The sequence below is a fragment of the Halichondria panicea genome, chromosome 1, assembly GCF_963675165.1.
Source record: "Halichondria panicea chromosome 1, odHalPani1.1, whole genome shotgun sequence".
Lineage (NCBI taxonomy): Eukaryota > Metazoa > Porifera > Demospongiae > Suberitida > Halichondriidae > Halichondria > Halichondria panicea.
The window spans coordinates 16,988,115-16,999,685 of NC_087377.1; the positions used below are offsets into that span (position 1 = coordinate 16,988,115).

General features: G+C 41.0%; 4 protein-coding genes and 1 long non-coding RNA gene across 8 annotated transcripts in view; 4 read left to right on the plus strand and 1 right to left on the minus strand.

The window, feature by feature from the left end:
- Positions 1-11,571, plus strand: part of LOC135352238 (cyclin-dependent kinase-like 2) — a 35,141-nt gene that overhangs the window by 9,123 nt on the left and 14,447 nt on the right. The window lies entirely within an intron of this gene.
- On the plus strand, positions 796-3,524 carry LOC135352283 (uncharacterized). The gene is made up of 3 exons (XR_010399717.1): positions 796-2,248; positions 2,491-2,637; positions 2,749-3,524. It is a non-coding gene; the product is annotated as an uncharacterized LOC135352283 (long non-coding RNA).
- On the minus strand, positions 4,651-8,259 carry LOC135343026 (uncharacterized). The gene is made up of 14 exons (XM_064539954.1): positions 7,583-8,259; positions 7,408-7,513; positions 7,132-7,352; positions 6,947-6,993; positions 6,809-6,890; positions 6,578-6,748; positions 6,416-6,456; positions 5,674-5,763; positions 5,483-5,588; positions 5,334-5,417; positions 5,096-5,274; positions 4,897-4,986; positions 4,759-4,836; positions 4,651-4,705 (listed from the first exon to the last, which is right to left on the minus strand). Exons 1-11 carry the CDS (start codon positions 8,144-8,146, stop codon positions 5,101-5,103), a joined length of 1,686 nt encoding a protein of 561 aa, XP_064396024.1. The 5' UTR covers positions 8,147-8,259; the 3' UTR covers positions 4,651-4,705; positions 4,759-4,836; positions 4,897-4,986; positions 5,096-5,100.
- Positions 9,126-10,359, plus strand: LOC135343035 (probable serine/threonine-protein kinase kinX). The gene is made up of 3 exons (XM_064539967.1): positions 9,126-9,924; positions 10,001-10,077; positions 10,276-10,359. Exons 1-3 carry the CDS (start codon positions 9,258-9,260, stop codon positions 10,357-10,359), a joined length of 828 nt encoding a protein of 275 aa, XP_064396037.1. The 5' UTR covers positions 9,126-9,257.
- LOC135352259 (influenza virus NS1A-binding protein-like) lies at positions 10,567-11,487 on the plus strand. Its single transcript, XM_064551443.1, has one exon. The coding sequence runs from the start codon at positions 10,624-10,626 to the stop codon at positions 11,479-11,481; it is 858 nt and encodes a 285-aa protein (XP_064407513.1). The 5' UTR covers positions 10,567-10,623; the 3' UTR covers positions 11,482-11,487.

Below are 11,571 nucleotides of genomic sequence, written 5' to 3' on the forward strand. Positions count from 1 at the left end.
GAAAGACAGACGGTGGTGGCTGGTGAAGAGGAGACTTGGCTATAGACTTGTAGAACTTGACCATCAATATATTAATGATTTTATAGCAATTATACATGTAAGTATGCAGTGTCATTCAATATGCAGTGTCATGCACTCTCCCTTACCTGAAACTTTCCTCTTCTTACACCAGGAGTCAAGGATGGATTCATGGCTAGATATAATAATCACTTGACCACGGTGCAAATCAATGTGGCTGCAGTAGCCAGCCCCACCCTCTTGTTATGTAGAGAGAACCAGCCCCACCCTTTTATTATGCAAAGAGAACCAGCCCCACCCTTTTATTAAGCAGAGAGGACGTACGTACTTTGTCACGACAGTAGTACAGTTAGCTAGCTAACTAATATATACTAGCTGGAAGGGTAGTTCGTACGAACCCAACGAACTACCTCTGGATCCGCCCCTGAGCTGGTTGGTACAAGGTGGAGAGTAGTGCTAGTGATCAGTAGAATCATGACTTCCCGAACAGTGATCACAATATCCCAGAGAGAATTTCTTGTGAGGAAATTTGAAGAAGGGATGCACAGTTGTGGACAGAACACTCTGAATGCTCGACAAGCTGCTGCTACTGAGACTGGCTTGACATTAAATACTATAAACGTGAGATTGACCTGTCAACATTGGGATGATGTATACATGCAGTCTCTAAAATTGAGTCTGGTCGTGCTATATGCGATATGCTCTATAGTCAGTATGATATAGTCAGGCTAGTCACTGTGTGCACATTGCTAGTCGGCAAGTCTGTATGTACGTTGCTTAGTAACAGTATTGATCATAGTCAACTGGTTAGTTACCTTGTAGGCTGACGTCACGTGACCAAAATTGCAGAAAGCGCAATGCTTTCTTGGCATATATGCACATTCTGCTAAACTGTTTTAGGATCTTTTTTGAACATAAGCAGTCACTTAGAGATGTAGAGAGTATTTGTATAGCTAGAAAGTAATTGTGTATAGGATTAGCACAATCATATTTAGGAAACGTTGAAGATCGGGATAAGTTGTAACAGTTATGTTGACTTTTTAAGGAGTCTTGAGCTTGCTTGTAGCTTTACCTTGGATACCTTAGACTTCTTTTTAGGTATGCGGTCCATATCTGATACCTATACGTCAAAAATGTACATTGTCACTAACAAGCTGTCATCAAATACATGCATTTGTAATTAAACTTCGTCTAGCCCCTATATACAATTAATTTCTAGCTATACAAATACTCTCTACATCTCTTACCGTCTGCTTATGTCCAAAAAAGATCCTAAAAAATTGCCAAGTAAGCATTGCGCTTTGGACAGCAATTTTGGTCACGTGACCAGTTAATTGCGTTTTACCTCTGCCTTTTTACTAGCATTTGCGTGAGAGTTGAGTAAATTACCAGTATATTGATCGTAGAGTCAACATAGTTTATTATAAAGGGTTAATAAATAGAAGAGGGCATGCAACAGCTTGCGAGCAAAAACTGTAAGTGCATGGGCGGTGGAATTTACTGGAAAAGTACAAACTACTTCTGATTTTGTGTAAAGTACGTGTGCAGATAGCTATAAAATAAATTGAATGCAGTTTTGCTCGCACATTAAACTAATAGTGAGTTGCATGCCCTCTTCTCTTTATCAGCCCTTGCAGCTAATTAAGGTACAGATGTTTTCACAGTTCACCCTGTACACATCACCTGCTGTAAAGACTAGCAGTATTGATTGTAGTCAAGCATTGGTTACTCTTAGGCTGTAGCCTGACACATGTAGCTACTACTTGGTAGTAGCATTGATTGCAGTCAATATTGGTTATGTGTATACACGCTGCCTTAGTATTATATGGACTTTAATTGGTAGTATAGTATTTGTAACATGTACATGCAGTCGGTATTGGTTACACATGAGATGGCTTTAGCTTTGTCCAATTATTTAGTCTGGGATCATTAATTAGTGTGTGTGTGTGTGTGTGTGTGTGTGTGTGTGTGTGCGTGCGTGCGTGCGTGCGTGCGTGCGTGCGTGCGTGCGTGCGTGCGTGCGTGCGTGCGTGCGTGCGTGCGTGCGTGCGTGCGTGCGTGCGTGCGTGCGTGCGTGCGTGCGTGCGTGCGTGCGCGTGTGTGTGTGTGTAAGTACAATGCAGTAGCAAACGATATTGAGGGTAGCAATGAGGAGGAGGATGAGGAGGAACTAACGCCGGAAAAGAAGAGGCAGCTCATTGTTCGGGTTGCTAAGAGACATCAGGGAGATGTAGGTGTTGTGAGTACTGTATGTGCACGTAGACGGCACATATAATATTGTATTTTATCACCTAAAATTAATTTTGTGAACATAATTATTATGATATTGCGACAGGTCCAATTAATTTTATGCGAGCTAAGGAAATAATTACTTTTACTATGAGGCGGGCTTATAAATGATATAATGCCTATAATGTAGACAACACACTAAACCCTAACAGGTGGCTATATTTACCTTGTGCACTTATACAGGCCAATCTGCTGCAATCACTTGGTTGTGAGATGGCTACAATGATGTTTGTTGATAAAAAGGTTTTAAGTGTGGGAACCACAGATGGGAAAAATTTCTTCAATCTCACCCTGCAATCCTGTCATCCTTCAGCTCCTACTTTCTGTATGGTAAGGCTTTATAAGTAAATGTAATGTAGATACCATTATTTGATTATGTAAAACTGATTGCTTTGTGTGCACGACAAACTGTACACCTCGTTTCTCTAATTATTACTACAGATGACTTGTCCAAGAAACAATTTGCTACCCCAGCCACTGCAGCCTCGGCAAGTACAACCAGTCTCAACACAAATTCCAGCTCATTCAATGTTACCTCAACAAACGTAAACCCAATCAACACCACCTCATCTACTACATCCAAAGCTGTTATTTCCACTGTGAAGAAATCAACCACTAAAACTACAACCAAAGCAACACCTTCTGGAATCTTGTCCAATCAAGCTATTTCTAACACTGATACCGTCAGTACGATTTTTACGAAAGGCAGAGATGGAAGTATTGTTGCGACAGGTACAGTGCTTCCTGGTGTACATAAAACCATTCATGGTCGTCCTTGCCAAAAAGATTGTGAAACGCTTTCCGTTGTGGATGTTGTACAAGTTGGTGCTGAAGCTTGGTTTGAAGATGCTTTTGGGGAAAATAAATTGAGCACAGGGATCATCGTGGAATGGCCGAGCAGTATGATATCAAACGTAGCTGATGTCTCCCCACTTCATACAAGAACTAATCGCAAACGTAAATAACCAGCTGACTATAAAACTACTATGATAATTGTTATAATTATTGTATATACAATTGTAATAGGAATGGTAAAGGTTTCCTTCCATTTTATTCGCGATTCTATATTCTCTCTATCTTGTGTACTGTATACGTAAGTAAGATTACGTTATTATTGTTTGTACGTACGTATATAATTATGTATGTACAATTGTATGTATGACATAGATAATAATTTATGTCCGAGTTTAGGACTATATATATAATTGTCAAAACTATATGCAGTTCATATTCATATAATGTTTAATTATGCATGCGCGCAGTTGACTTATAATAGCCTTGACTTCAATTTATAAAAGGCATTGATGTTTAAGAAATAATGACTGCCTATAGCTATAAGTGTGATTAATAAATTATTAATTAAAGTACATAAAAAAGATAAGTGTTCAATTGTCCACGTCAGAATCATCATCACTACTACTGTCTGTACACATAATATCAGTAACGGAAGGGTAATCATGTTCATGAATTAATTTGACAATTGTAAAAAAATGAACCATCTGGACCTAATAAGCTCGTATCAGGTAGCTCTACAGTATGATACTGGTTAACTGTTCTGGAAAACGTAATTAAATAAGATTCGCAAAGTAATAATCTTCGATGCAAAAGGTTAAGGCAACCTTTCTGAAACAGAGACAGACTATCAGATGTGGCGATATCCTGTATATGACGACTTATTACGGAATGCTCGTATTTCAGGTTGTTGGCAACAGTATTAATTTCTTCCATTATCATCTTCACTTCTTCCGTTGCCCTTTCCTTCATATTACACGCTCTCACAACTTTTATCCACAAATGAATGGGAATGGTACAATTTCCAGCCGACGCGACCTCCAACGTAGACAATTCTTCCAAATTGGAAACTGTCTCCCAATTCAAATTGGCTGGCAGATGGTATGCTACTCCTTCAAATTGATCATGACGCATACCATTAAATCTGCTCACTGTTCGTTTCAGCGTACTCGTACTTGATGATATCTTCTTTGCAAGGCGTGCAGCAATCGATTGACCATCTGTAACATAGTACATAGATCATGTTAGCATGCATACATACTACAATCTGATTGACTAAAGGTAGTGTTCTATCCAACTTAGAAAATCATGTAGATCAAAATCTGATTGGCTAGAGAATCATGGTTGCTATAATAAAAATAAAATTAATGCTTAGACACTAGCTGTTTAGGAAGTTTCCACATAATTTAGAAGCCCTTAGGGCTAGTAGAACCCTCACTACGTTTGGGATACTGCTCTTTGGGCTTCTAAATCATAATTATTACTTAACTATTATTTATATAATTACATGATTGTGCTGACTAACATTCTTACCAGCGTATCTCGCTTTGGCGCTCGCGAGCAATATGAAGGATGTTCTGAAAGGTTTTGTGACGTTGCCCGAAACCTGTCAAAGTTTCATCACGATTTTGATACAATCATCTGATAATTAATGTTCACTCAGATCAGTTTGACTCCTTGCGAACAGCCCGTGTTGTTGTTTCTGCAATTGTTCAGCTGATGACTCCGTCAGTGTACCTGAAGGTGCAATATAAAAGTGCACAAAATTCACAAACTTTATTCTTGGCTACGTCTAACCATTTGACTCATTGATTAGCTTTGATAAGTCCTCTGTTGCACTATGTTGAGTGTTTTGGGCGTTCTTCAGCCTTTTGACTAACGATGCCCCTACGTATACAAGAGTTAGCACTTTTTTTCCCTTTATGCAAAGCATACATAGGTGCATACCAACTAGTGCTGAGAGCTAATATTAAGGTAGCCCTAACAAAAAACAAACCTAGATTAAGACGTACTCTTGATATAATGTAATAGAGCTGAGGTAAGGACATCAATGCGATGAGATGGTCGCATTTCTTTGGTGGATTTAGCAAATCTTCTTAGACATGACCACAGTCTCTCCATAGCTTCACCATCAGTAAGTCCGCATCCAGTTAGGACTCTAGGTGAATATGTCAGCTACATGTATAATACAACAGTAAGTTATTAACACACAGCTTTGGCATCTTTCTTCTTACCTGACAGAATGCACAATGCCCATAGACATGAAAAATTGGCACTCCTAATGTTGTCTTTTCTAACATGTCAAGATGTCCACGATTCTGGAGAAGTAATCAAATATAAGTGCGTACTAATTAAGATTAGATCTGACTATTGAGACACAAACCTTCAGATGAGTTTCGAGTAAGCAGGCAATATCATACAGTAACAACAGACACTTGTCACCCTTGTTTTGGTGTGCCTTCTTTAGCAGGTACACAGGATATGCTAGTCTAGATAATTAAGATACAGAATACCTTAATTTTTAACAATGCACCATGTATGCTCTTTTTGAAAACCTTAATGTTACGTACATACCTTTCTCCATGCTTCATATTCAGAAATCTTTGGGGAAACTCATGACGACACATGCTTCCAAACACGGCAGTTTCATCTAGAGCTGCGTACCTTGATTTAGAAAATGCTTGTAGTAATACTGCAATCTGATAGGTCACTGAGAGGTCCATTATTTCACTTATGGACCTGAGGTCTTCTAAGTAGGTCTATTATACTGATTATGCCTACAGGCAAGATGATGTCAAGATTAACTTGTATTGAACATGGCAACATCACACAGTTTATGTTGAAGTCATAGTAACGATGATACAGTGCATCATTAAAAATTAATTTTTTTTAAAGTTTTGCGTTCTGCAGTGCCGCTTTGCAGCTTTTATCTCTCTCTTACAGCTACAATAGCTAGTGCTCTAGTGCAGAGCTAACTACTATGACAATAGCAACTTTTTATTTGCAATGCGTGATTCTCAAGAAACAGAAACTGCCTTCATCAATGTGAGTTTTTTTATGTAGACTAGCCAGAGCAAAGCTTTAACGTTGCTTGAGGCTTGTAGAAACTCTTGGTTTCAGAGTCTTCTTTGTGTTAATATAGCCTAGCTTGCTTAGCACTATTCTAAACCAGTTATAGGCCTCGTCAACGGTCACTATGGAGTTTTGAGACCCTCAGGCCCTTAGTAGCACCCTCGCTACGCTCGAGATGCTACAGCCTCGGGCCTTCAGGTCTCAAAACCCCATAGAGACCTTGGACTCAGTCTATAACTATTATTTGGAGCGCAAAGTGTCTCCAGCGAGGAACTCATGACACCCCTAATGCCAGGATAAAATTAACTGAGTGAAATGTGCTAAAAGTCTATTTAAACGATTACATCCAAATTGTATAGCGCAGGTTTTCACACTTGACCAATTAAGTATAACGCTAAAACCTTACCTTGTCGATTATCTGGCCAAATGTATCATAATCAGCAACAAACTCATCTACTGCTTGCTGTTCCTCAAAGAATACACCAGAGAAGAGTGGTGGTCGAACACTAACACCAGCAGACTTTTTCCGACATAGTCCAAATACACCATCCATGGATATAATTTGAGTTCCATTGCTCTGCACGTAAAAGGTAAGTATAGGCTGCCAGAGTCTAATTGCTATAACAAAACCACAAACCTGAGGACAGGCAGGGCAGATAGCTGTAGTGTTCAAGTCAGGAGACAAAAATAGAAGACAGTCGAGTTGATATCTGTTGAACCTGAATGTTAATGTGAATATGTCGTATTATGTTCTTTCACAATTAATATACCCTACCTATATTCTTCAAACGCATCAATCATGACAGGATAGATCTTCCGGAGCTATAGAAGAATAAACAGATTAAAACAACTGACAATTAAAAGTGTGTACCTCAAGCGATTGCTGACGCATGCAACATGTACACCTCATCAGTGCGCAACAATTAATGTATAAGTATAACCGACATCAAATTCACATACTTGTTTGCTGATATCTCTTCCAATTTTGTATTCAAGAGAACGACAAAAAGCATCGACACCAATACACCCTTCCAGCAAAAGTGACTCCATCCATAGTAGCAGATCCTGATGAAATGCTAGGGTGGGAGTTGCTGGTGTCGCTGGCCACATGTTATGCCGCACAAGAGTAACAGCCTCAGGCTCACACTTGCAGAAGGTTACGCACACACAATGCTGGAAACCTGTAAGTCATTGGATTCTTAGACACAGGCTATATCAGTGTAGTTAAACAAATACCTTTAGGGTCAAGACAAACAACTTCTTTTATGTAAGTTGTACAGCAACAGTGAAGTGCTGGAAAGGTTCTCGACTGCTTGAAATAGTATGGGTGAAGCATTCCATTCTGTAAAATCAGATTGCATGCATTTAATAATCACAAAAATGTACAGCAGTATGTTTGATTAGTGCATACTTTCCAGAGAAAAGGTCGATGAAAAATATTTGTCAGAGAGTGTACTGAGTCCACATGGTTGGCACAGTAGTATGCCTGTGGTCCACAATCCCGGCAAATTGCAACAGCGGGTTCTTCACACTCGGCACACACAGAACAAGGGGAAGGAATTCCGGTTTCTACACTGGCACGTAGCAACTGGACACGCACTTCAGCCCAGTTGTCAGCAGCCTTCTGCTGTCGCTTCTCATAAGCACTTGAGCTCACTGTGTCTGGAAAAGTGGTGTCATCCTGCCCCGAGCTCTCTGGATCATGATCATGCCACTCACTACTGATTAATACATCTGGAGAGTCGCCACTGATAACATCAGTAGGCCTGCTCGCTCCATGTACATCTACTTCTTCAGCTTCATTTTTATCACTGGAGAGGAGCCTAGTACTGCTGGAAGAATTAACAGAAGAGGATTCTGGCACAGCAGACAAAGAGAGAGATTTTTTATGCACAGCACGACGTTTTGAAGGAGATACTTCAAAGTAGGAGATAGATTGAGACTTAGGCTTCACACTTATCCTTCTCTTGCTCATGGCCGGCCAGCTAGCTATAGAATATAGATCTAGATCTACCTGATTCTGCAGAGCTAGCTCAGTGCACCCATAGATAAAAGAGCTCGCTACTTTAGATTAAACTCGGTATAGACTATAGTCAATAGTCACTGCAGCTTACATGCTGACCTTAAGACTACTCTAACCATGCGAACCCCCTGAGCTTGCGCATGTACACATGTAGCCTCGATTCGAGGCCGGCCTGAAATCGAGGCTACACGTGTACGTACATTGCATTGTAATTGTAGTGCTAGTAAAATCTTAGCCTCGATCCCAGGCCGAGTTTAGTAAAATCTGTGCATCAGTTCATATCATGTTGTGAAAATACTGTGGCCTCTGGATTATTATCAGTGAGTGCAGACAGCTGACAATGAGCTGTTTAACTGTACATGATTTATAGATGTGCCTTGATACAAATTGCACTGCACCGGCCAGAGAGATTGCACACATCTATTAAAGAATTTCATTGCTTCCAAACTCTACAGAGAAGATGTCTGACTATCTCACAATAGAAGATCTAGGTGATCTATACATAGCTACGTTTGATGCTCGAATCAAGTGGCGAAATTTCTTGCTGGTTCTTAAAATATCCTTGGATACTATCGACAGCATTGGTACGAAATGGAGAGACGATCCTGATGACTGCTACTGTGAGGGTTTGAAAGAATGGCTGAAAGGTGGTGAGAGACGCTGGGAAGATGTTGTCAAAGCTTTGTCAAGTCCTATTGTGGGCCACGTTCACATAGCCAAGACCATCGAGAAAGATCATCTACAGTCTACTGATGCAAGCAATCCTACTGATGTGAAGTCAGAGGGTAAGCACTAGTTCAGCACAGGAATGCATATCTCATACATGATGTTAGCTACTATATATTCACCCCCCCCCCCCCCCCACACACACACACACACACACACACACACACACACATACACACACACACAATGTTTTACAGTTGACCAAAATCACCAGAAGATCAATGATGATTTGACTGTTTTCCTAGACGAGCGTCTCGGTAAAGGTGCATTTGGAGCAGTCTTCAAAGGCAGCTACAAGGGCGAGATATGTGCAGTCAAAGTGCTGCTTCACGATGCTATGGAGATGCAGGCAAGTATTCCTGTCGGCAAAAACGAAGAAGCTAGCAATGCAATTGATCGTGAGAGTGATTTTCTCAAGTCGTTCCAGCACCCAAACGTTGTTCAGTTTTTGTCGACTGCCAAGCACCCAAAATCAGGGAGTACAATCCTCGTTGTTGAGCTAATGGATTACAATCTGAGATCCTATTTCTCTGGCCTTGATGAAGAGTCCCTCACTAGCGAATGTGAAATTAGCCTCATCAAAGACATGGCTTGTGGTCTGGCCTACATTCACAGCAAGCAGATTATCCACCGTGACCTCTGTGGCGATAACGTCTTGCTGAAGCTAACACGATCAGTGCCTGTTGCAAAGATTTCTGACTTTGGCATGTCACGGCTATATGATTCCTCCAAGCTTAGCCACACCCTCACAGCCATTGGTCACCGTATGGGGTATCTACCTCTCGAGGCTATTCGATTCGAAGAGGAGAAATACGATAGCAGCTTGGATGTGTTTTCCTATGGGGCGATTGTGACGCAGATTGTTTGCAGGCTGGGGACGATCAAATCAGCCAAGGATCGATCATTCCATGTTGCCCAGATCCCTCTCACACACAGGTTGAGGAAGCTTATCGACAATTGCTTACAAGAAGACATGAGGAGGAGACCATCTGCCAGGGACATCTGTGAGTCAATTATAATTATGTGTTTACGTTGTAACTATAATGATATTCGCTGTATAATGTTGGTTGTTTACTTTAGATGCTTACCTGACAAGAGGCTCGGACACAGTGGAGGCAACAAAGAGGGAGTCAAAACACACTGGACCAGTCAAGAAGGTGCGTACATGTAGTGTGATAATGAGATTCCCACAGCAACAATAGTATTGTACCTTAACATGCATGGATGCTGTCTCATGTTTTAATCACATCCATTTGAGTGTTATGTACTTCCTTGTGAAAATTGTTGCTTGTTCTTGTTCTGTAGAATTTCCACTAATGATATTCATGTCTGTGTTTTTTAATTCCCTTGTACAGGCACACAGGGAACAAATCGAGCACAAAGATGCTGAGCTGGTCAGGAGAGACGCCATCATTCTGAATAACAGCAGAGACAAGTGAGACAAAATACACAATTATTATTATTATTACAGAGCTATAGTAGAAGCTTTGATCTTATGATCGTACTATACATTCTATTAGACTGGTGGGCGTGTCCTCTTAAGCTAATTAGAGAAAGTGATTTAGTGTGCATGCAATTATTGCTACAAGTAACACTCGCTTGTTAGTAGACACTATCCTAAATTACACTCATTCATTATTCAGGGTCCCCCTTCCAGAGAGTTGAGACCTCCACTCACTCTGAAATGGAGGAGAGGAAAAGACATGCCAATCAAGATGAGCTTCTCGGTACAGAGTGTTGTTATCGGTGACACGGTGCATGTTGGTGGAGGTGATGCAGGCTATGATCGTGACATGTGTACAGTGATGAAGCTCGAGCAAGATCAATGGACCGAACTACCAGAGTACACTGCCAAGTACTCCACTATGACATCACTCGCTAATCGACTAGTGCTGGTGGGAGGACAGGATCCAAGAAACAACAAACGCACCAATCAGCTTGCAGTGTTTGAATCAGGGGAATGGACTCACCCGTACCCACCAATGAACATTGCTCGTGATTCCTTAACAGCTGTCTCTTTCAACAACCACATCATTGTAGCTGGTGGGCGTGATGATGAAGTACGTACCTCCTCTGTGGAGGTGTTGGACGTGGCATCAAAAAGATGGTACATTGCTCAGTCACTACCTAACCCACGATCAGTACTGAAATCGACTCTCATAGGAAACACACTCTACCTAATGGGAGGGTTCGATCACATTGGGGCAACCAATACAGTGCATCACGTCGACCTCAATGAACTCATTGCAAAGGCCCTTTCCAACCTGGACACACCCACTCTCTGGCAGACCTTACAGGAAGTACCATTCAAGTGGTCAGCTCCTCTCAGTATTGGGAGGTCACTATTAGCCGTTGGTGGACAGGTCGACAGATTCCACCTAAGTTCATCGATCCTCCTCTACCAGCCTGACACCAGGAGGTGGGTGGAAGTGGGAGACCTGCCTACTGCACAACTCAGCTGCACATGCTCAGTACTTCCTAGTGGAGAGGTCATTGTAGCCGGAGGAGAGACAGGTGTATACACTCCAACTGTTGATTTCTTCTCTATAAGTGCTAATTAGTTATTTTGTTAATTGTTTCTCTTTAATTGTGTGATGAGTTTATAACGATATTGATATTTTTATCATGTTGAGTAATTGCAACAGAATTTT